General features: G+C 36.7%; 1 protein-coding gene across 3 annotated transcripts in view; it reads right to left on the bottom strand.

Annotated features, from left to right (window-relative positions):
* Positions 1–16,660: 16,660 nt before the first annotated feature.
* The window catches only part of CHIC2 (cysteine rich hydrophobic domain 2), a 33,487-nt gene continuing 26,764 nt past the window's right edge, over positions 16,661–23,383 (bottom strand). For 2 of the 3 annotated variants that reach the window (XM_014460198.2, XM_014460197.2), the window contains exons 4-6: positions 21,508–21,564; positions 21,282–21,341; positions 16,664–18,076 (exon numbers count right to left, since the gene is read on the bottom strand). In XM_014460198.2, coding sequence (XP_014315684.1) covers positions 18,026–18,076; positions 21,282–21,341; positions 21,508–21,564 — 168 coding nt within the window. In that variant the 3' untranslated portion in view covers positions 16,664–18,025. Of the gene's footprint in view, positions 18,077–21,281; positions 21,342–21,507; positions 21,565–23,383 lie in introns of all 3 variants that reach the window. The other variant, XM_014460199.2, reaches the window with a different exon arrangement.

Raw genomic sequence — 23,383 nt, 5'->3', positions numbered from 1 at the left:
CCTCAGGGGAGTACACTTTATTTAAATCAAGGGTCGACCCAAGTCCTCCAGTGTGCAGATTTTTATGGCAGTGTCTCCATCTCTTGTTTTGGCCCATATTAATAACTTATGGGTGAGCTTCCTACCTGATGTTCATTCAAAGTACCATCATCCTTCTTTTCATTCTGAAGGGGGTTTGGAGACTTAAGTTTTTAACAGTGACTAGTATAGGTGAAAGCAGTGGGCAAGCTTCTCAGAGTGAGGCCTGAGGGAATAAGCCAGGAGCACACAGAGCCCGGGGAAAAACAAGCACCTTTCCTGCAGCCAAAGCTGTGGGTAAACCAGTGCGATATGGAAACAAACGTGGCTACAAAACTTAACTAGTCAACAAATACTTATTGAGCACTTATCTATGCCAGGCAATGCTCTTGCTGCTGGGACTACACATATCAAATGACAAAAATATAAGATGAATGCGGATAGTGAAAAGTATAATCAAGAAAACAAAGTAAGATACTGGCGGGGTAGAGGGGCTTGGATGGGGGGCTTGGGAAAGGTTTCACTGTTGAAGGGACATTTGTGCTGAGACCTGAATAAGAGGAGCCGGTCATTCTGGCAGAGGCAGCAATGAATGAAAGACCCCCTAGGGGACAAAAGGAGGACAAAACTTGGCCCTTTTGAGCATCCAAAACAGACCACGCGGCCAGACTGAAGTGGGCGACACTGGGTGCTGGGAGTAGGAAATGATGTCAAAAGCAAGCAAGGGCCAGCTGATGTCGGCAGTTGGGAGAACAGTTAAGAGGCTACTGACATAATTCAGGTAAGAACTGACAAAAGATGATGGGAGCTTAGACAAAAGTGAAAGCAATGATATGGAGAGTAACCAATGTACTGAGGATGTGTTGCCGAGGTACATTTTGGGGAATAGGGTAAACAACTCCTGCTTTTTTTGTCTTGAATATCTGAGCAAAAGGAGGTGAGAAAGAAGGAAGAACAGTATTCACAGGGAACAAACCAAGAGGCTGCTTTGACCATTTTAAGTGTGAAATGCCTAATTGCTATTCAAGTGGAGAAGTGTAAAGTTGGCACCTAGATATCTAAATTTATAGCTCAGTGGAAAGGTCAGAGCTGATGATATGAATTTGCATGTAGACGGTATCTGAGCCATGGATTAGACGAAATTGGGTAGAAAAGGAGAAGAGCTGAAGTCCTAGAGCTGGGCCCTGGAACACACAACATTTTTGCCCATCAGTAGATGAGTAGATAAAAAAGCTGTGGTACATTTACACCATGGAATACTATGCAACAGTAAAAAAAAAAAAAAAAAAAGGATCTCTTACCCTTTGAGACAGCAGAGAGGGACCTGGAGAGTATTATGCTAATCCAGTCAGAGAAAGACAAGTATCACATGATCTCACTCATATGTGGAATCTAATGAAAATAAACTGATGAACAAAATAGATCCAGAGACATAGAAGCATGGAACAGACTGATCTCAGAAGGAATGCAGGGTGGAGGGGTGGGGTGGGAAGTGATTAACCAGAGAACTTACTGGTATATGCATATAGGCACTGCCCATGGACACAGGCAATAGTGTGGTAAAGGCTGGGGAGGGGTGCGTGTGGGATGGGAGGGGTCAATGGGAACAAAGGTGGAGGTGGCATCTGTAATACTTTAAACAATAAATTTCTTTAAAAAGAGTTAAGGGGAAGGAGGAGCAGGAGACTGGAAGAGCATGCTGTCAGAGAGGACAAGAGAGATGCATAAAGATGGAATGGTCAGCTGAGAAAATGCTTTGGAGTAACAGAAAAGTAACTACTGAAGTGGCAAAGTGGAGGCATCTGGTAATCTTGACAAGAGCAGTTTCAGGGGAGGGGTAACTAAAACCTAGTAGGGGTCCGCAGAGGCAAGCTGGAATGAGCAAACCTTTTGGTTCATTGGTCAACACTCAACCACTGAGCCACACTGGTCTGGCAGTCTTTCATATTCTTAATGTTGTTTTCTGAGTTTTTATCTTTGGAAATCTGATCCAAAGATTTACTTCTGTTTTCAGAGTTTTGTAGTTTTAGCTCTCACATTTAGGTCTATAATCCATTTTTAATTAATTTTTGTGTATACGGGTTTAAATTCATTCTTTTGCATGTAGCTATCCAGTTGTTCCTATACCATCCTTTGATCTACATATTGTACTTACTAGTATACCAGTACCGCACTCTTGATTACTGTTGCTTTGTAGTTAAGTATTGAAATAATGAAATATAAGTTCTTCAACTTTGTTCTATCTCAAGACATTTTTTGTTATTCTGGGTCCCTTGCATTTTCATATAAATATTAGGATCAGTTTGTCAATTTCTGGGGGAAAAACACAGGAAGCAAGAATTTTGATAGGGATTGCATTGAATTTATAGGTCAGTTTAAAAAGAATTGTCATCTTAATATTGAGTCTTCCAATTCATAAACATGTAATGTCTCTCCATTTATTAAGATCCTTTTACTTCCTTCAGAAATGTTTTTATAGTTCGCAGTGTAGAAGTCTTGCACTTTTGTTACATTTATTTCTAAGTATTTTACGCTATTGTGAAAGGATTGTCTTAATTTTTTTAGAATTGGTCCTAGAAGCACATTTCACACACACACACACACACACACACACACACACACACACACACACACACTAGAGGCCCGGTGCATGATTTTGTGCACTGGTGGGGTCCCTGGGCATGGCTTGCAGGAATTGGGCTGAAACTGGCAGTCCAACACCGCCTGCCTCTCCCGCTTATCCTGGCTCTGCTGCGCCTGCCACAGGCTCCCGCCCAATCAGTCCTGATTGGGAGAGGCTCGCACTGCCGTAGCCCTGCTCGCCAGCCATGAACCCTGCATCTGGTGACAGTCCCAAAGGGGCTGGGGGGGCAGTACACAATCAGCCCTCCGGGTGGGTGGTGGGATTCCCTTGCTGGGCCTGGGATCAGGATCCTACTGACATTCATGCTGGTTGTGGGGAGCCACCCAGCGGCCACCTTTATATCATTTCTTCCTTGCAGAGCATCTAGGGAGGGGAAGCGGCCACGGTGCCTGAGGCTGACGTCCAGGAGGCCAGCGGTGTTATCGGGATTGTGCTGGTGGTGCCCGTCCCTCGGTGCCTGGGTGCCTGTCCCTCGGTGCCTGGCCTGTTCTCTGGAGATTGGACCTGCAGGACTTCTGAGGGAGTGAGTGGCTGCTGCTGGTCTGGTGGGCCACCGGGACGGGTCAATCAGCTGAGCGGAACTCCTGCTGTGGGAGCACACTGAGCACTAGGGGGCAGCTCCTGCGTTGAGCATCTACCCCCAGTGGTCAGTGTGCATCATAGCAACCGGTGAACCAGTCGTTCGGTCATTGGTCACTTAGGCTTTTATATATATAGATTTTCCTGTGAACTTGATAAAGTTGTTAGTTCTAGCAGTAGCTTGGTGGATATCTCAGCATTTTCTACATATACTAATTCATGCCATCTAACAAGGACAGTTTTTCTTCTGCCTTTTTGACCAAATGCCCTTTATTTCTTTTTCTTGACTTAGCACACTAAGACTTCAAGTACAATGTTGAGTAGGAGTGGTAAGAGAAGAAATACTTTTCTTATTCCCAATCTTTAGAGGAAAGCATTCAGTCTTGCACCTAATAAGTATGACATGAGCTGTAGGGTGTTGATACATCCTATCTGGATAAGGAAGTTTCCTTCTATTTCCATTTTGTTGACATTTTTTATCATGTATGGATGTTGGATTTTGTGAAATGCTTTTTCTCGTCTTACTCAGATATTTGTAAGGTGCTGTAGATTGTTTTAATAATTGATCACTTTTAAAAAATTTGATTGATTTGAGAGAAACAATGATTTGTTGTTCCACTTATTTATGCATTAATTGGTTGATTTTATATGTGCCCTGACCAGAGATTGAACCTGCAACCTTGGCACATTGGGATGACACTCTAACCTACTGAGCTACCCAGCCACAGTGGTGCTGTAGGGTTTTGTTTTTTTTACAAAACCCTTGATTCTCCTTTTTTAGTAATTCCTGGTCATGTGACTTGTTATAAGGGTTCAGAACCATAAAAGCCTTTATTACCCTGGCTCCAACGGAGGGAGGGCAGAGGACTAGAGTCTCATGAAGAGTCTGAGGCTTGTGGCTCTGGGCAGAGTGCTGAAGGGTCAGCTGCCAGGATCCCTGTGCTGAGTCATTCTTCCACACGGCAGACACCATCTTTCTTGTGTGGAGCACTCCTCTCCTTGCTGCATCAGCCTGGGGGAAAGCAATAGCCCCACCCTCTCGCCCACTTTATAGGGCTTATACCCTGCTGAGGAATCAGCTGCCTTGGCTGGGGTGTAGAGGTCTGAGCAGACTCAGGGGGTGTCAGTGACAGTTGTGTGGCTTTGGGGTGGAGACCAGTTCCCCCACTCCCCCATGAATCTATCACTTCTTCTTCACAAGAGATCTACTCTAAGTTCTTAAATAAGAGAGTCTAGTCAAAAAGCAGTCAGTAAAAACAATTCTAGACATTACTTTCTGCAATTGAGTAGTTAACACACTTTAAATTCATAGGATACATGATTTTACTCTCAGAAAACATGTTCTTCAATTATGGCCTAAAGCCATAATGTCACTATTACTGATGCCAATAACCAAAACTAGGGCCTTCCCCATCATTTCTCAGGCATCTTGTCAATTTACCCTCAAATGGCAGCTTACTTGATGGCCCACATAGACCTGATTTCCACCGCTTTAATTCATTACATTAGTCAGCCACTATTTCCTCCATGCTTTCAAATTCTTTGTAACTTCAGAGAACTTCCCAAAGTATAACATGCTTGAAAGAATGGCAAGCTGGAGTTGAATAATTCTATTCTAATCTCTAGTGGATGTTAATCATCAACTACTACATTTTTTTATATTCTCGCTCAGTACTGAGATTAATTTCTGTCCATGTGGATGCAGAACTAGAATGGCAAGTCTGTGGAGAACTGGCTTACCACATAGCTGAGCAATGGTGCTCAGAGTACCCTTCATCAGCCCGAAGACTTTGTCATATAAGGAACATTACACAAAGTGTGCAAGGATTTATAATGTAAAGCACAGTTCACCAAGATTAATGTGACTATACATTACAATTAGCTTATGCTTTAAAATAAAAAGGGAAATTAATGGCGAGGAAACAGGATATAGTTAGCATTACCTTATTCACTGTTTGCTTGAAAAATGCAATGAGCGCGCGCGCGCACGCGCACACACACACACACACACACACACACACCAGTATTTGCAGACCTGCCTTTGTAATTTAAAATGTTAATGAAATGTAAATGTTCTCTATACAAAATTCATGAATGTTCAACTCTAAGCTGCACTGTGTCCAACCTTGTTGGAGTCCTTTTTGTTTTATTAGTACAAAAAATCTCTCATTGTCCGTCTCTTCCATTTCATCACTACCATATATTTGACAATCACAGAAAATACATTTGATGATCACAATCAGATGGTGTCAGTAAAACATAAAATAACTTTAATTTAGAAAACACACCCCTCGCAAACTTTGGTAATGAAATCAGGTTTTAGGGTTCCAAGCTATTCATCACGAAGAGAATGTGTTTAATCTGATGTGAAGTTGGCTACCCAGCAGTCTAGTCAGGCTGTAGAATGTTTAACTCAGGATCTGGTAGGCTGCCAGACATTCTAAATGTTTTCACATGGACCAGCAAGACATAATTTCATGTCTAAGTCACAGTTCTCAGGTTGGGCAATAGGTAGAGAGCTAAAGTTTCTTCACTTGTGGAGTTAAGTATTTTGTTTTTTGGATTTTTTTGGTGTTGTGTTGTAACATTTTGCCTTTAGGTACTTTAGGCATAGATGATACTCTTTCTGGATTTCAATCACTTTTAGTTTTTTTTTTTATTGCTAAGTTTGCAAAAGGGAAAATTCTATTTATAGTATTTATTGCAGGAAATACCCCATATATGTATACTAGCGGTCACATGTCTGGAGTTTTAGTCCTAGCACTGTCACTAATAATCTGTGAGCTCAGACAAGTGACAAACTCCCTCGGTTAGAATGGAAAGGGAAGATGTCTTACCATAATTGGGAAATTTTTTAAATCATATACATGCTCTCCTTCCCTCTCTTTCCAGTTCTAAGTGATGGGGTTTGGGGGAGAATATAGTCATGTATGTTTAAAAACAAAACACTCTCCAGTTGACAGTTGATTATAATGCACATTCCCACTGGACACCTCTGGGGTTTCTTCCAGCTCTGAGATCCCAGCTTTTCTTAAGTGGGTGTGCAGAATTGGAAAATAAGATTGTGCTTTCCTACACACACTTTCTTCAAATCTCTTTCCTAGTGCAGCTTAATTATTGATGGTTTCGACAGTATTTAAAAACATGCCATGCATTTATAAGTTACCTAACTCATCTCTGCTCTAAGCAATGTATAGAAGAAATACTGGTCAATCAGGGCATAACTGGTTGATTTCTTACACTTGTATTCTTTTATACATCACCTTCCAGCACATAATAGTATGCTACAAACAGAAGACTGGGAAAAACTGGTTTTTCAAAGTTCATAAATATTACTGATACACTTTCTTATCTTTGGGAAATAATTTTATAAGTGTTACAGTTTGATGCTCAGAATAAAATTATACTATTTGTTTTATGTGCATGAACAGAACAAGTTTGCCTTCCTCTTCAGAGCAGTCTTTTTAAGTGTGAAAATTTTAAAGTGTAAAGTAATTTAAAAGTAAGTTTCAATAAATCATTTCTAATTTGGGGAAAGAAAAAAAAAACCCAAACTCTCAATATAAACCATAAAAATATTTTGTTTCTCACTACCTTTCACCTATAATTAATTCTTAGCTTTTTTCTCATTCTTACAATTCTTAAATTTAGGATTATACCATAAAAGAATAGTATCATTAATATGGAAACCACTGACAAATACAGCCGTAAGTACCAGATTGAAAATAAAATTCATTCCTATATTTTTAAAGTTTAGTCTTTAAGATGGAGATTAATTTTAAAAGCTTTAAAAATATTACAGGGGGGGAAATCAACCAGAAGTACATGTAAACCAAAATTTGGGGACATAAGACAAAAAAATAATACATTTAGTCTCAAAATTTGAATTTTATCCATGAAGCACAACAGTTGACAGGCATCTTTTTATTGGGGGGGGGGGGAGGAGATCTGAAAAGACATTATAATTATAGGAATTAAGAATTTCCTTTTCAGATTTTTAAAATAAATTTTTTATTTCCCATTGATAGCAGAATGCCTCTGCTATTTAGGCTTCTTGCCCAGACCATTCATTATTAAAGAACTGATAATTAGACTTTTAAATTGTTTTAACAGAAATACTCATTTTTATCGACTCATTTTTCATCTTCAAATAAGAGGGTTGTTCTTGTAACCCTTGATATTGCCTCCCTTACGATCAATTTTTAAATTCCTCAGACCTGTGCAGCAATTTTTCTTCAGTTTTATATTCATAATTTAAAAGGCCTAAAATTCATTCAAGTTGTATCAGTGCAGTATTTGTTCTCTGATTAAAAAACCCTGTGGATGAACACCAGCATGTCCGAACAATGTAACCACTCAAAGGGTATTACTGTGCCACAAAGGAATACCTTAGCACCTTCAGATACTGCAACCTAAGCCAATCACTTCACTGGTTCAAGGCAGGTCTAGTTGGCATTCTCCTTTCACTCACAGAAAGAATATGAGTTTCATAATAAGAAGAAAGTTTTTGGAGTCTAGAATATCATACAAAGTAAGGAGCATATAACTAAAACCTTCAGTTTAATCTGCCTAACATCCTTCTCACCTAAAATGACACACCAACAAAAATATTCCAATATGCTAGTTCCCATAACCAAAGAACTGGGTGATCCCTGGAGCTTCTTTAAAGGACAACTAAAGGTTGTAAGATATAGATGGTCTAGTCTTAAGTCACACTCTAGGAATGATTTGAAGAGATTTAGGGGTGAGAGGAACCATCTCTTTGCCACCTCAGAAAGTGTCTCCCTTTTTAATGGCCCTATATTAGTCAATGAGGTAACTATGGTGTGCCAGCCTGGGCTCCAAAAAGTGGGTGGTCTTTGCAGAGGGAGGTGCTCACTCACTCTACCTCTGGCCAGGGCCAGTTCCTGCAGCTGGACCTAAGGCAGCCCACAGACTACACTAGGCACATTTCTTCATTTCTCACTTGAGTGCCCTTCTTTAGTTCCCTTTCAACTGCCCACTTTATATCGGCTTCATTACACCACCGCTCCATTTGTAATGTAAATTGGGAAACTCGGGGAAGTTTTTCTTTTGGCCTTGTCTACGGAAGAATACAGAGAGGTATTCAAAACGTATTAACACAAATCAATGGCACCAATAAAAGCAAAATCTCCTTAGCAACATAATCTTGATTGCAAAAGGAGAACTGAGAGCATTTAGCAGAACACAGGCCCACATGGAATACGCATTTGTCTGGAAGAATCCAGCACAAAGCCTAAAAGAGAGATTTTGAAAAAATCCAAAATTAACTCACAGGGAACAGTTACTCTTTTTTTCAAAAGTACACAATTGGCTACATTAAATCTATCGTGTGCTTTTGCCTCAGCAACATTGTATCACACCGCTTTGCAAACTGAAATTACAACACCCTGCATGCTTCACATGAGTTGCAGGGTGTTTTTTGTTTGTTTTGTTGTGTGTTTTTTTGAAGTTTTTTTTCCTTCGTTGATTTCTTTAGTAAAGCAAACAAAAAAGTCTCAAGAAATATTCATCTCACATACAATGTAAAGAAAATTGAATGGCTATCTAACTATCTAAGACTATCTTTTCGGCTTTCTAAGATAGTTTAACTACTGCAAGCAGCAATGGCATTTTTGCTTAAGTCTCCATTTGTGAAAAAGGAAACTTAATATACTGCTGAGAATTCTCATTTTTCTTGGTAGGATAAAAAAAGTGAATAAAAAATAGAAATTCGGAAAATAAGGAATTATTTATAAACTATAATACTGAGATGACTCAAGGAAACATAGAAATAACCCACGAACACAAAATTTCCCTCTTAGTTTTTAAATGTTTAAAATAGAATCAATCTGATTTTGTATTTTAAGTAAAACAATCCAGGTGGCGGAGGTAAAAGCATCTTTACTTCCTACTGCAAAAGAGATGCCTTAGTGAACTGAATTACAAATACTTTATTTAAAATTAAGTATATATATATGCATATATACACACATATATCTTTTCCCATATATATGAAATTATTTCTTAAATGTTTACACTAGAATCTGGGTCAATCAAGTAAAATGAAAAAATAAAAATGTGTATGACAAATAGTCATTTGATACAATGTAACAGATAAACTTTACTGCTAAATATGTATATTTATAGGGTGGTAATTAGATTTCTGCCTCCCCTTGAACACTTAAAAAGCAATATGAAATCTAAATAGAATAACTGAGAACCCTATAAAAAGCTGCATTGGCTTTTAAATTTTAGGGACAACTTAAGATCTTTGGGAAAATGTCAATTATATAAGCCGAAGGACTTGTATGCATGCATATAAGCATAACCAATGGACATAAGACACTGGGGGGTAGGGGAGGCCAGGGGATTGTCAAGGGCGGGGGGGTGGGGGGGGAAGGACACATATGTAATACCCTTTGTAATACTTTAAGCAATAAAACAATTTAAAAAAAAGTTGTATTTTTTTCCTATTCTTTTTTCCAACTATAATGCAAGCTCATGAACACACAATATAATATTTTTGTTAAGTTTATTGCACATATTTCCTAAACTCATATTCATGTCAATTATTTTATTCCCAGATATTTGAACAGGTCGTGTCCACAGAAGAAATATGTATGTGCATTCATTCATATGGCCATTTCAACAAACATTACTAGTTTTGTCAATATCCTTTTAGTGGTTTAATCTCTAAGTTCCAGACTCTTTTTTCTAACTTCATCTAAATTGGTTTAAATTTATATTTAATATATTATAGTACTTAAACTAGCCCATATTTTAGTTCTAAGAATGAAATTATGTGCTGAAGTCATGTGTTAAAACAGACTCACTTAAAAACAACAACTTGCCTGGCCATTGTGGCTCAGTGGTTGAGCATCGACCTGTGAACCAGGAGGTAACGGTTCGATTCCCAGTAGGAGCATATGCCTAGGTTGCAGTCTCAATCAGTTTGTGCAGGAGGCAGCCAATCAATGATTCTCTCTCATCATTGATGTTTCCATCTCTCTCTCTCCCTGCCTCTCTGAAATCATTAAAAATATATTTTTTAAAAAATAACAACTCAACTAAAAGCATGTGACCAAGGTTCAAATTAGAACTCCATGTGTTTACTAGAAAAATTTGTCAATGAAGACTTAATTTTATAAGACTCAATATACAGCAATCAACATAGGGCCAAAAACCAAGCCACCCTAAATATTACCCATCTACATATTTCTTCACAATTATGACAGCCAACAAATTTTCATCTAATCAAAAAAATCTTTTTAACAAACACAGGTTATGTTTGGCAATGGCTTTAATTTCTTAATAGTGAAAAATATAATACATACCTTTAAAATTCAAGTTTGTACCAAAGTTATTTTCATTTTTTAAAATGTTACTAGACTTAGCTGAATGTAGCTAGAATTACCTGAAAGCATAATAGAGACCCTGGTCATGGGTGTGCATAATTGCCCAATCAGAAGTTCCTGATGAATTATACTTGAGAGCTATTCCATGCTCATTAAGGACATAGGAACAAATTCCTAGAATCATTTATTTAGTATTTTAATTGTTTGTCGCACAATTATAAAAGATAAACAGAATACCTTATTCAAGGTAGCCTCCCACTATCTTTTCAAAAGACATGATAGCAGAGGAAAACTAGAACATTTTTCTTTTTTAAAAAATAATTTCCATTATAATACACAAAGAATGTAATAAAAAGAAAGCTGTGTATGTGTAATTCCTGGCCACTGCATAACTTTCCCACTTGTAAACCAAAGTACAGGTAGGATAACAAAGTAGTTATTTCTCTTGGCCAGATTTCAGCATATTGCTTTCCAATCATGTTTACTTTGCTTCCACTGCCAATTTCACAATGCTAAACTCTTCTGAGAGGGCAAAATATCATTAACTCCAACAAATGTAAAAATAAATGGAAAATTTTAAGAGATTTTTGATAACTTCAGTTAAAACAAACTCCTGTTTATGAAGACTCCATGGCAATGCAATGAAACTAATTAAGTAAGATGCTACTAAAAGAGAAAGAGGAGGTGGTCTTTTATTTAGTATGAAAGATTTCTTGAGGAAATAGGCTACTCTTTCCTTCTAGAACATTTTAAGTCTATATAGTATTTACGTCAAAAAGAATTTGAGCTAGTTTTACTAAATTAAGAACCAGTAAGAGAGATAATAGGAGATAAAAATCTGCAGTTTGAGGTTACATTATTGTACAATAAAAATAGTACCCAAAACAGTGACACATTACTTATGTTCTCCTGAAAGCTGGTTGATATTACTTCTTTAAAAAGAAGGGGGGGAAAAAAGCAACAGATAGCTTATCTGCCAAAATGAATGCCTGGTGTGGTTAGTTCATTAAAATATTTCTGAGATAATTTCTGAGCTAGGAAAGTGCCTGCCGGTGTAACACAGCAGTTGAGCATCAACTCAGGAACCAAGAGGCCGCCTGTTCAATTCCTGATCAGGGCACATGCCCAGGTTGCGGGCTGGATCCCCTACAGGGGGTGTGCAGGAGGCAGCTGATCCGATATTTCTCTCTCATCAATATTTCTCTCTATCCCTCTCCCTTCCTCTCTCTAAAAAATCAATAAAAACGTATTTTTAAAAAAGAGCTAGGAAAGTAATATACTATATTTTTTATAAAGGGAAAAAAAGACTCATCTCTCAAATTCAGATAAAGCACCATGTTTATAATGTAGAGAAAAACTTGTTTTTAAGGCATGATTTTGCTTAAGTATCTGAGATGAAACAATAGTTTAAAAGGTATTAGAAAAAAGCTTTTCTCAATTACTATATTTAATGTCTGTCTGATTTTAAAACATGCAAAGCTTTACTATAGGTAGATATAGGGAGTATTCATTCTAATGCTTTAATTTTAAATGTAAAATTTGAAAGTAGCTCAGGTTTTTGCTGACACTGAAAATAAGTCAAAAAAGCTACTCAATCATTAGTAGTAAACATCTAGCTACTCCTACTTTTATACAGGATGTAATAAATAACAGCATAATAAATGATTTTAAAATACGAGGTAGTCATAGTATCTTCCTTTTGTGGAAATGAAAATAAAAGCAAAGAGGCCGAGTATCTTGATGATCTTGCAGAACATAGAAATGAATTAAAAATCAGGATTAGCATTCTGAATTTGTTTTCAGAATTGTCTATTAAGGCTATAAACAAACTCTGTTGTTTCAATTCACCATGGGGGAGGGGGTGGAATATTGTTCCCTATTGCAGAAACAAGTACACTGAAATATGACTAACAAACAATATATAGGCTTCTCTTAAGTTACTATCTAAAAATCTTTGTAAAAGTACAGAACAAGATAACTCAAAATTTAAAGACAAATCTCCTTCAAATATCCATTTATATGTTCCTAAAAATAATAGTTGGCTACTGTATATACAAAAATTAAAAGTTACTTTATATCCTTTTTAAAAGGGTAAACACAAACTATTATGGGATAATTAATAGTTTGGTTTAGGACTGGCCTTTAATCTATTCTTTCTTCCCTAATACTACATATAAATCAGCTTTCTTCAGAAATGGTGGTTTTGAGAAGCCCCATATGTAACTATCCTATTACTTCCTCCCTGAAATGTCTGGACTGATAGGAACTGTTGAAAAGAAAAATGCCAATTACACCACTGCACCAAATTGGAAATTTAAGTTAAGACACTCCATTTTAAAAATGCAAGTACCACCTTAGCAGAATTGAAAGTGTCAGCTCTTCATCACTTAATGTGACTGACTCACTTTAACTGGCCTTCTGAACACCTAGCTAAGAATGAGGAAGAATTAACATTCTTACTGAGAGCTTTGGGGAAGGATAATAGAAAGGCAATTCTGGACTATGTCCCTGCCTGAGGGGAGACTCTGGACATCAAGAGGGCAGCAAAAGGACCCACAGTGCTTCAGTAGGATAGGAGAAGGAAAGAGGCCTCAGGACTAGATGCTGGAATTCAGCTAAAGACAGTTTTAAACACACTGTACTTTTGATTTAGTACTACTGACAAACAGTTGAGCCAAAGCAAACATGTATAGTGAAAATCAGGTATGCAGCTAAATGTTATAATTGTGAAGCAGAATACCATAAATGCTGAAACAGTCTGTACACAATGTTATATAAAACTAGTGTGAACTCATGTGGCTGTGGGTCCAACTGTTCATGTTACTCTAACATTTTTTATAACCAGAAATTGATAAGAAATATCAAAATTTTATACCATTACCTTGTGTCTACTAATATAAAGAAGCAGTCAGAAGCTCTGTACAAATAACACTGAAAACACAACTATGGAAAAAGTTGTGGTTGTTCTTGATTTAAAATTATTCAATTACAAAACTAGTTTTTATACTAAGAAAATGAAATCATTGTTTACTGTTATTCAAAGTTTGAACACTTACTGATTTTAGACCTAAATCACATGTTCATATTTTAAATTAATGAACCCAGTCATTAAAGAATCTTAATAAAGCATCTGATGACCATTTTATATGGGTAAGGTGAGCCTCTTGTGAGGGTGGGGCAATATCTACCTTAGAAGCTAAATGGGCCCTTAAGTTTTACTATTGTCGTTAGGTTTTGGAGTATATATATATAAGCCAAATATATATAATTCATGTATTAAATTGAATAGAGTTTGCTAGGTACATTATTTGATAAAAGAATGTTTCTACACAGGAATGGTGACTGATTGTAAAATGCCAGTAATACATAAACAAAGATCCTAAGTTGTTCATTTAGCCTATGTAAAATCTATACATTAGATTTTCTGCCAATATTTTTCCATGGTCAGTTCTAAAAGTACCTATGATTCATGCTTCACAAACTTTAAGGCAGAAAACATGAACAGAAGAACAATCATCATTTTAAATATTTCTAATTTCCAGTAACATGGGCACTTATATTCATGACTCAAGAAAGGATAAGCCAGAGGGGTTATACTGGAGGCTACTAGCCCAGATACTCAAGCTCAAGGCATAACTGACTTATGGTAATACCACATATTAAGCATTCAGGGTTTTTTTCTATATATACATTAGAAATTATAAGAGTGCACATTTCTAGGGAATCTATATATATAAAAGCCAAAGCAACCAAACAACTGGTTGACCAGTCACTATGACGCATACTGACCACCAGGGCGCAGACACTCAACGCAGGAGCTGCCCCCTGGTGGTTAGTGCGCTACCCACAGTGGGAGCGCCGCTTGGCTGACTGGCATGAGCGGCTGCTCCCACTGCGAACCCCGGGCTGACGGGCAGGAACCCAGGCTGCGATTGTCGTCTCCTCACTCCCTGCTGCCTCCTCCAGATGCCCGCAGGCTGCGCAGCACTGCCACCACCTGGACTCACAGACCTGACCCAAGAGGCTGGGAGGCGGGTTCATGGCCGCCGCCGGACTGAGGCCTACTCTGCCGCCTCTCAGTGCTACTGTCCCTGGGCCCGGCCCCAATCAGGTCCCCTGGAGAGCCAAGTGCTCCGTCTCCACAGAAGATGCCAGACCAGGGAGCGGCTGCTCAGAGGGCAGATCCACAGCTGCTTGGCTGGGCTCCCACAACAGGCTGATCCCTGTCGGCCACGCCCCCCACCAGTGCAGGAATCCCGTGCACCAGGCCTCTAGTATGCATATAAGATCTTTGGTTTGCCCTAGCCGGCTTGGCTCAGTGGATAGAGTGTCAGCCTGCAGACTGAAGGGTCCCAGGTTCGATTCCGATTCCGGCCGAGGGCACCGAGGGCACATGCCTGGGTTGCGGGCTCGTTCCCCAGTGGGGGGTGTGCAGGAGGCAGCCAATCAATGATTCTCTCTCATCACTGATGTTTCTATCTCTCTCTCCTTCTCCCTTCCTCTCTGAAATCAATAAAGAAATATATTTAAAAAAAAAAAAAAAGATCTTTGGTTAATCTCTTCCTGCCCTCCCCACTCCCCCCTGATATTCATCAGTCTATTCCATGTTTCCATGTCTGTGCATTGAGCGTCTCCGCCCTGGTGGTCAGTGTGCATCATAGCAAACGGTCAAATGGTCACGTAGGCTTTTATATATATAGAGGCCCAATGCACAAAATCTGTGCAAGGGGCTTGGCCCTTGCAGCCCAGTTGCCTCGGCCGGCCCTCGCAGCCCCTCGCAGCCTCAGCTGACCCTTGCAGCCCTGGCTTTATCCGGAAGGATGTCCAGACAGTCATTCTGCTGTTTGGTGTAATTAGCATATTAACTCTTTATTATATAGGACTAGAGGCCCAGTGCACGGATTCGCGCACTGGTGGGGTCCCTCAGCCTGCACCCTCTTGCAATCCAGGATCCCTCAGGGATAGGGCCAAAACTGGCGGTATGACATCCCCCAAGGGATGTAGTAGTGCGCAAAGCAGCAGGTGGCCCGGGAGGAGCCTGCGCCGCTCCTCTCATCCCGGCCCCACTGTGCCTGCTGCCACTGCTGCTGCTCGGTAAGCTCGCTGAGCAGCACTCCCGCTGTGGGAGCACACTGACCACCAGGGGGCAGCTCCTGCGTTGAGCGTCTGCCCCCTGGTAGTCAGGGCGTGTCATAGCGACTGGTTGACTGGTTGTTCGGTTGCTTTGGCTTTTATATATATAGACTAGTGGCCCAGTGCATGGATTCGTGCACTGGTGGGGTCCCTTGGCCTGGCCTGTGGGGATCGAGCCAAAACCAGCAGTCCAACATCCCCCAAGGGGACCCGGACTGCAAGAGGGCGCAGGCCAGGCTGAGGGACCCCACCAGTGCATGAATCTATGCACCAGGCCTCTAGTCTTTAATAAAATTAAGGCTTTTAAAAATCCTATACTTAATATTATCAACTATGAAACTATCTTACTATTAAATATTCTTAAGGGAATAAAAATTATAACTTACAGAAGACTAATAATAGGAGAAAAATTATGTCTCAAAAGGTACAATTCTTCTTATAAAGCTAATCAATATGCTGTTCTACAAATTTATAAAATTTTAGATATGGAACACTATGTTGCATAGTCTATAGTCATATTTTTCTGCTCTTGCTGAATACTGAGGCAGATTTAGCATTCCCCATACAATTTTCCACACTGAAACCAGAGAAATACTAGAGCTTTTGAATAGCATTACCTTTTAATTGCATTACTTTAAGGTGTCAGGCCACACCCTAGACATAAGGTAAATGAAGTGAGAAGTGTTTAGATTCTTTCTACTTTGAGCTCTTCAGAAGAAAAATGTTTTATAAATTCAAGTTGTTAAGTATTTTAGGGGGCAAGGGAAAGAAATAATTCTCATATAAAAAAAAAATCTTAGTTTTTAAGATAGTTCCTAATGTCCAATATATGAAATATAATACTGGCATTCAACTATTCAAATTTATATAGAATTACAGTACTTTGGAGAAGTACAAAGAAATACTTTAAAAAATACAGGTATATAAATTAATGAAACTGGTATTTAAAAAATTTAATACAAGGAAAAAAGGTATAGTGGTACCAATTCTCAATACAAATTATTAAGCACAGTTTATATAATTTCAAAAGTTATTCACATTATTGCTCGATACCACAGCTGTATGGAACAAGTTCTTGACACACATTAAAATTTGTATAATTTCAAGTTTATAAAAACAAAAATTTACACATAGGCCATTCAGAAAGTTTTAAAATGCATGGACATATGTACAACCAAAAAGAGAAAAAAAATGTATGTTTGTATATATGTAAAAGAAACAAGCTGATCTAATTTAAACTTAAATGTCACCTTCTCAATAAAAAAAAAAAAAAGTACACATAACTGGACCAAAAGCAAACTAGTAGATAAAAACAGTACTAAATACGCCTTCCATTTTTTAGTAATAATCTGTTCTAAATATCAATGGGGTATTAAACACCAGCTTATTTTTAATTCTAGAATTTTTACTTTCTTTCAAAACTTTTTAGAAACATATATCCATTCTACAACTGTGTTAGGAGAAATATTTTCCTTAGAAACTTTTTAAAGGAGTATTTCCATACTTTTGTATATAAGATTTGATAAACAAAAAATAACCCAAATAAGGCATTATCATCTTGATAAAAAATATACACAGATTGTAATGATACTAAATTTTTATGATCCTGAGCTCTAGTAACCATTAGATGCATGCATACCATTCACTGATTTGTCTATTCTAATAAAAAATAATTTAATTCTGCCTTGCTACCTTTGAAACCAGAAATCCTTTCAAAACTTTTTTATACGTCTTCATAATGTTACAAATATTTCCGCTGTAAACAGAGCATTAGGAATTGTATGAGAAAGGATATGTTAAATGACAAAAAGCTATTAAAGAAAACTTACTATTTTAAAAGAATAACTGTTAAATTTAAAAAGGGTGAGAAAGAATACAAAGAGTGTGCTTGCTATAAATGATGAGTAGAGTCTTACAAAGGTGTTTTTCTATATTAAGGAATTAATAAATAAAAGACTGTGTATACCTTGGTGATAAAATAAAAAAGGCTGGCCATTTTTTATGCTAAGTTCAAATGTATTTTTTTTTGATAATACAAAAAAGTAACCTTGAAAATCAGAATACATAACAGAAAAGAGCACAATAACTTAAGTATTAAACATCTGTATGAAATAACTGTTGCAAAGTTGGACAAAAATGCACACTTAGAACATGCGGTTATTAAAAAAAAAAAAAAGAAAAAAACACCACACGATTCTGTAGAACCAATGTTATGTCACCACCAGAAGAGCACCAAGCAAGGCACCATTGGAAAGACAACATACTTGGAAAGTCTCTATAAATAAAGTAAATGCTAATCTGGTCGAAAAATTGGTGTCTTTGGTAAAAATTCTATGAGGATGACCTGTAGAAGGAGAAAAGAAAAAGTTTTAAAAATATTTAAATAGATTTTTATCTTAATAAAACTTCAGTTATATTCCAATATTTAAAACAATTTTGATAGTGCCTCTGACACACAGAATACATGCATGAATAAAGGAGAAAACAGAACTAGCACTTACTAATTATAAGTGTTTCATACTATCTGGATTTATTTAATCCCAACAACTTTTCTTATGAGGCAAACATTATCATCCTCATTTTACAGATGAGGAAACTGATGATCTGAGAAGGGTAACACCATAGATGTTAAGTCACTATTTGAACAAAGGTCATTCTTAACTGCAAAGTATTGCCTTTTCTACTATACTATGTGGCTGCAGCTTCTACCCATTCATCTAACCCAATTCCATGGGTCATTAGGTTCTAGAGTTGCTCTCATTTTACTGTAGCAGGATATGTGATCTCTATATAAAAGGTATTGATCCCTTCTCTCTTAATTTTTTAAAAGTCCTTTTCTTAAGTTAACAAAATTAAAGGTTGAAATTTGTTCCCAAGGACCTTTTACAAAAAAAGCTAAAGGAGCCCTACCCGGTTTGGCTCAGTGGATAGAGAGCTGGCCTGCAGACTTAAGGTCCCAGGTTCGATTCCAGTCAAGGGCACATGCCTGGGTTGTGGGATTGATCCCCAGCAGGGGGTGTGAAGGAGGCAGCCAATCAATGATTCTCTCTCATCAATGATGTTTCTATCTATCTCTCCCTTCCTCTCTGAAAGCAAAAAAATATATTAAAAAAACAAACAAAACAAAAAAACTAAAGGAAAATCAACAAAGAGAGAACACAGTAACACAGAAAGACCAGAGCTAATTTTTATTCCAAACTTGAACTGTCTTAAATTCCAATCAATTATTTCCCTTTTCCAACTCTGTATAAAATAGGTGCTAACAAAAAAAATTATTTGATTTGAACATTTCCAAGTTTGGTGAACTCATTTTCTTTTTCAGAAACTGTCTCTAAAAATTGATAATTAAATGTTTAAACTACTTATAAGTCAACATTCAATAAATACTTCTATATTTCAAACGTGTCCCCAATCAAGCAGTCTACACAGTTTCAGCTCCTGGATGTAGGCATTACATTTTACAGTGTATATGACAGAACGGAAAATAAATGCTATCTTTGGCCATATTTGCATTATTTTTTAAAGAATATAATGCATAGAAATTGGCCACTTTGTTGCATTCCTTCTAAATCATAGTGCTCTACCACATCAGAATAAAAGAAAAATTGGTATCAAGTTGATATTTTTCTAGATTATCTCCAATGTTCAAAATATAATCAAGGAGAACTATTTTCCTTTAACAAGTGAAATATCTGTAAGCTAAAGAAAAGTTCAGGTCAAAGAGAAATACATGATAAGAATACCCCAATTCATTAGATAAGAAGCCCTCTCTCCTTACTAGATTATTTGTTATCTTAAGTTTTTAAAATTATTTGTTAGAAAGTTTTTGCAATTATGCTATTCTCCCATTCAACTACCACAAATATATATATATTGAAATGTTTAGAAAAATATAAATTTTTAACAATTTTTAAAAAATTGTATTACTCTTCTGAGTATCTTCTATGATGGTATGGAAAATATAATGGTTTTAATAGTAGAGTTTAATTATCTAAAAACTCATAAAAAATTAAAGGAAACTACTTTACAAACAAAGCACACAGCTCATGATGTTTTGAAAGGTTAGTAAATTATTTTATTTTTAGTTAAAAAAATATAAAACAAAGATGAATATAAGAAGCATATTTTATGAATGAATGACATTCCTATAGTTCTATCTGGAAATAATTGCATTGGGAATAACTTTTGTTTTTCTTTCCAATATAAATTTAGAAATGTGAAAAAATAAATTTTAAAAGCCTTAGTTTTTTAAGCTTAGTGGTTGAGCTTATAGAGAAATTTTTTCACAAAATGCTTTAAATTTCTTACATATCCATTCCTCCCGCCAAAACACATAAACTATCTCTGATGAAAATATAAGACTAGCATTTTCATAGGTCAATCTAAAAACAAGTTATTTGACTATATTTCATTATTATTATAAAGTATCAAGTGTCTTTCTCATCAGTATAAAGTAACATGTTTTATATAAAAGATGATGATAAATTTTAAATTATTTGGTTCACTGAATATAGACCTATTCTATGAAAAAAGAGGTATTTTTAAGATGTCTTTTATGTTCAAAGCTAAAAATGAGATTTGATTGTATGATAATGAAAGAAAGGGTAAATACTATAGAGCAAAATGATATTATGACAATTTCCAACTATTTAAGCACTGTTTTAATCAATCTTTTATACACATACACACTATCTCTGATAGCTTAACTGTATCAAATAGAATTTGTCAGAAATGATGTGCCAGGCACTTCACAAAGACTATGACTTTAATTTCAACAATCAATTCTTCCTTAGATGTTTTTCAGGTAATATAATAACTTTTGATATTTAAAATAAAACACCCAAGCTCAAGACAAAATAAATAAAAATTCATAATTATTCTGAATTTTTCAAAAGGAGAAAAATTGTTCAAGTAAATTAAAGAGTCGGTAGATTAAATATCATACTGAATTAAGTTCTCAAATTCATTATATACATGTGCCAACTTGGATATCTTTTAAAGAATAAACAAAAGACAGGCAAAATCCCACCTCCTACATACTTTAAGGATAATTTTTATAAAACAATATTCTAATAACACTTTAAAAGATCCTTTAAAGGCCACTGAGGTATGGGTAGTTAAAATTTATAAAGGCTAAAGGTTTCTTAAGCTCCAATGGCTTGGCTGAAAGGTTTTCTTCCACACTTGGAAACTTGATTAGCATTATATAAAAAAGCCATATCTGACTTGCTGCGTAACCAAAGTTGTGGTTATTCTTTATACAGCACCTAAAATTTCACACTCCATCAACACATGTTCAGGCTATTTTATCTTGGCAATTAATTTATTATTTTTCAGAACACAGTGAAGCCTTGTTTTCAAGTCATTCATAACTTTATAAATCAGTCTTGCACATGAAACCATGCATCTGTGAACCGTAGAAAATCCTTGCACTCAGGAGATTAAGCTCCTGACACCTTTGCTGATTAATAATCATGGAAAGAATAAGATCAGAAGCAAAATAAATGATCATTTAATAGAGAAACTCACAAAACAGCCCTTTAACTTACATATTCCATCATGTTATTCGTTTCACATTTCCTTTTGCTCAGTCTCCAGTGCAAGCACAGCTAGACAAGAAGGAGAGTAAAAGAAGAAAAATGAGCTCTAGTTTATTGCAGCAAACAGACTAACCCATTTGTCCACCTTTCATATTTTTAGTTCAACAAAAGCATCTGTTTCCATACTGTGCAATTCAGACCCCAACAGTACGAAGCTGCTCCCTGTGGTACTCACCTTGTGGTATAACCTATTGTTTTCCCATTCTAATAACTTCTCAATCGATCTTCGTGTCTGGAAGACAAATGAGAAAAAAGTTTACTCTTGACTGGTTTTAGAAAAACTGTTTTGCAGCTGCTTTTTGTGTGAGAAGAGAGGTATAAGACAGTGACTGAATATAGGGTGGCCTATAACACTATCAACAGTCAAGCATTAAATAGTAATCTAAATACAAATAGTACTCTAATAAAGATACGTTTTGTTTTTAGCATTGATTCCTTTTTTCGCTGTTTCAAACTAACCTCTGATTTAAAACTATCAAACTCTAAAAAGCTAGTTATCTACCAAATGATATAAATTTAAATCCCCATTTAGTTCAAAAATAGATTTGCAATACTGAAATAATATGTAAGTGTTAGGTATTAAAACAGGAGCAAATCTGTATTTAAACCCACAAGAATGATAACAATATTAAACTCTTAATCAACACTACTGTTAAAGAAATTAACTGAGAAATTTATGTTTAAGATTACTTGACTTTTGCAATATGTACTATACAGCATGAAATGTTTCTTGCTTGGGAATAAGAATAAAGGAAAGGATAATTCATGGTGCCAGGTGTTAGGATGAGACTGACACAGCTGCAGGTGCAAAAAGGACAGTGTTTCCACAAGAATCAAATGCAACTTGGTACAGCTGCAGCTTCCTCACAAGGGAAGGAAAAAAGCATATAACACTATTAATGTGGCACAACTAAATAAGTACTAATAATCAAATTGTAAAAAACTGCATATCAAGCAAGGATGAGCTAGGTGAGAAACTGTAGGATCAAGCTGGTTTTCAATAGTCAAATGTTACATAAGAAAATAGTAGCTACTATTAACTACTTACCATATTACCTTTCAGCATGTTGAACATGCTGAAGACACATCACAGGCACATAGGTGCCAACTATATTTCATAACTACCAGTGAATTATCACTACCACCTTACATTCCCCAAGTATATGTCATAAAAATCAGAAAACCAACTAACTCTTTGGATAATAATACAACAATGACTAATTTATTACATTATTTTTTAACGTTTTTGGGGGGCAAGAATTTTAAAGGGAAAAAAGTGCCCTTGCTAACAATGATCAGCAGACCTCACTTGTTTCTTTGTAAAGATAGCCTTTTAGAGGCAGCTCTCCTTTTAAATGAAAATAGGGCAGCAGTTATGGTCACACTTTTTGTTAATTTAGTTGCCAGTCAGCCCCAAATCAAAAGAAAATAAGGCTGCAGAGTGTAATTAACATTCAGTTCAGTCGTTTTGTCCCTTGTCTAGCCCCCAAGCTTTGTTAAAATTGCCATCTGAATGCTGAAGGCTGTAGGGAAATCGATTTGATTCTAATCGCACCATGAAAAGAACATGATCTAACTGCTTTCAGCCCTCCGTAAATCTGTACTAGGTCTTTAGCACAATGCAACTTCTAATTTAAAAAGCACTGAATGTCTCGTCAATGACTTTGTGAAGAAAAAAGAACAAGGAGCAGACATAAAAATTCCAATAGTTGTTTAAGCATTAAAGTTCATTTGCATCACAGCAAACCTGAAAAGGGCTGACCTCTCAAACCGCCTCTCAGGTCTATGAAGTTGTAGCCTTGACAAGCTCACATTGACAGAGCTCATTGACTCTGAAAGGCTACTCTATCAATGGTGAAAAATGGCAATAGGTTCTACTCTGAGCAGGCATCTGCCTGCCCACCCGCTGCTAAACCAATGGCAAAACCGATTCAAAACCTGAATCTACCTTGTAATCTTCCTTTCTAGGACCTTTTAATAATAGATTAAGATTACTATACAATTTGAGGTTTTCCTTTTACTGATGGTTTAAGAATCGGGGGCTGGGGGTG

The sequence above is a fragment of the Myotis lucifugus genome, unplaced genomic scaffold, assembly GCF_000147115.1.
Source record: "Myotis lucifugus unplaced genomic scaffold, Myoluc2.0 scaffold_127, whole genome shotgun sequence".
NCBI classification, from domain to species: domain Eukaryota; kingdom Metazoa; phylum Chordata; class Mammalia; order Chiroptera; family Vespertilionidae; genus Myotis; species Myotis lucifugus.
This window is presented reverse-complemented; position numbering and strand designations above follow the sequence as displayed.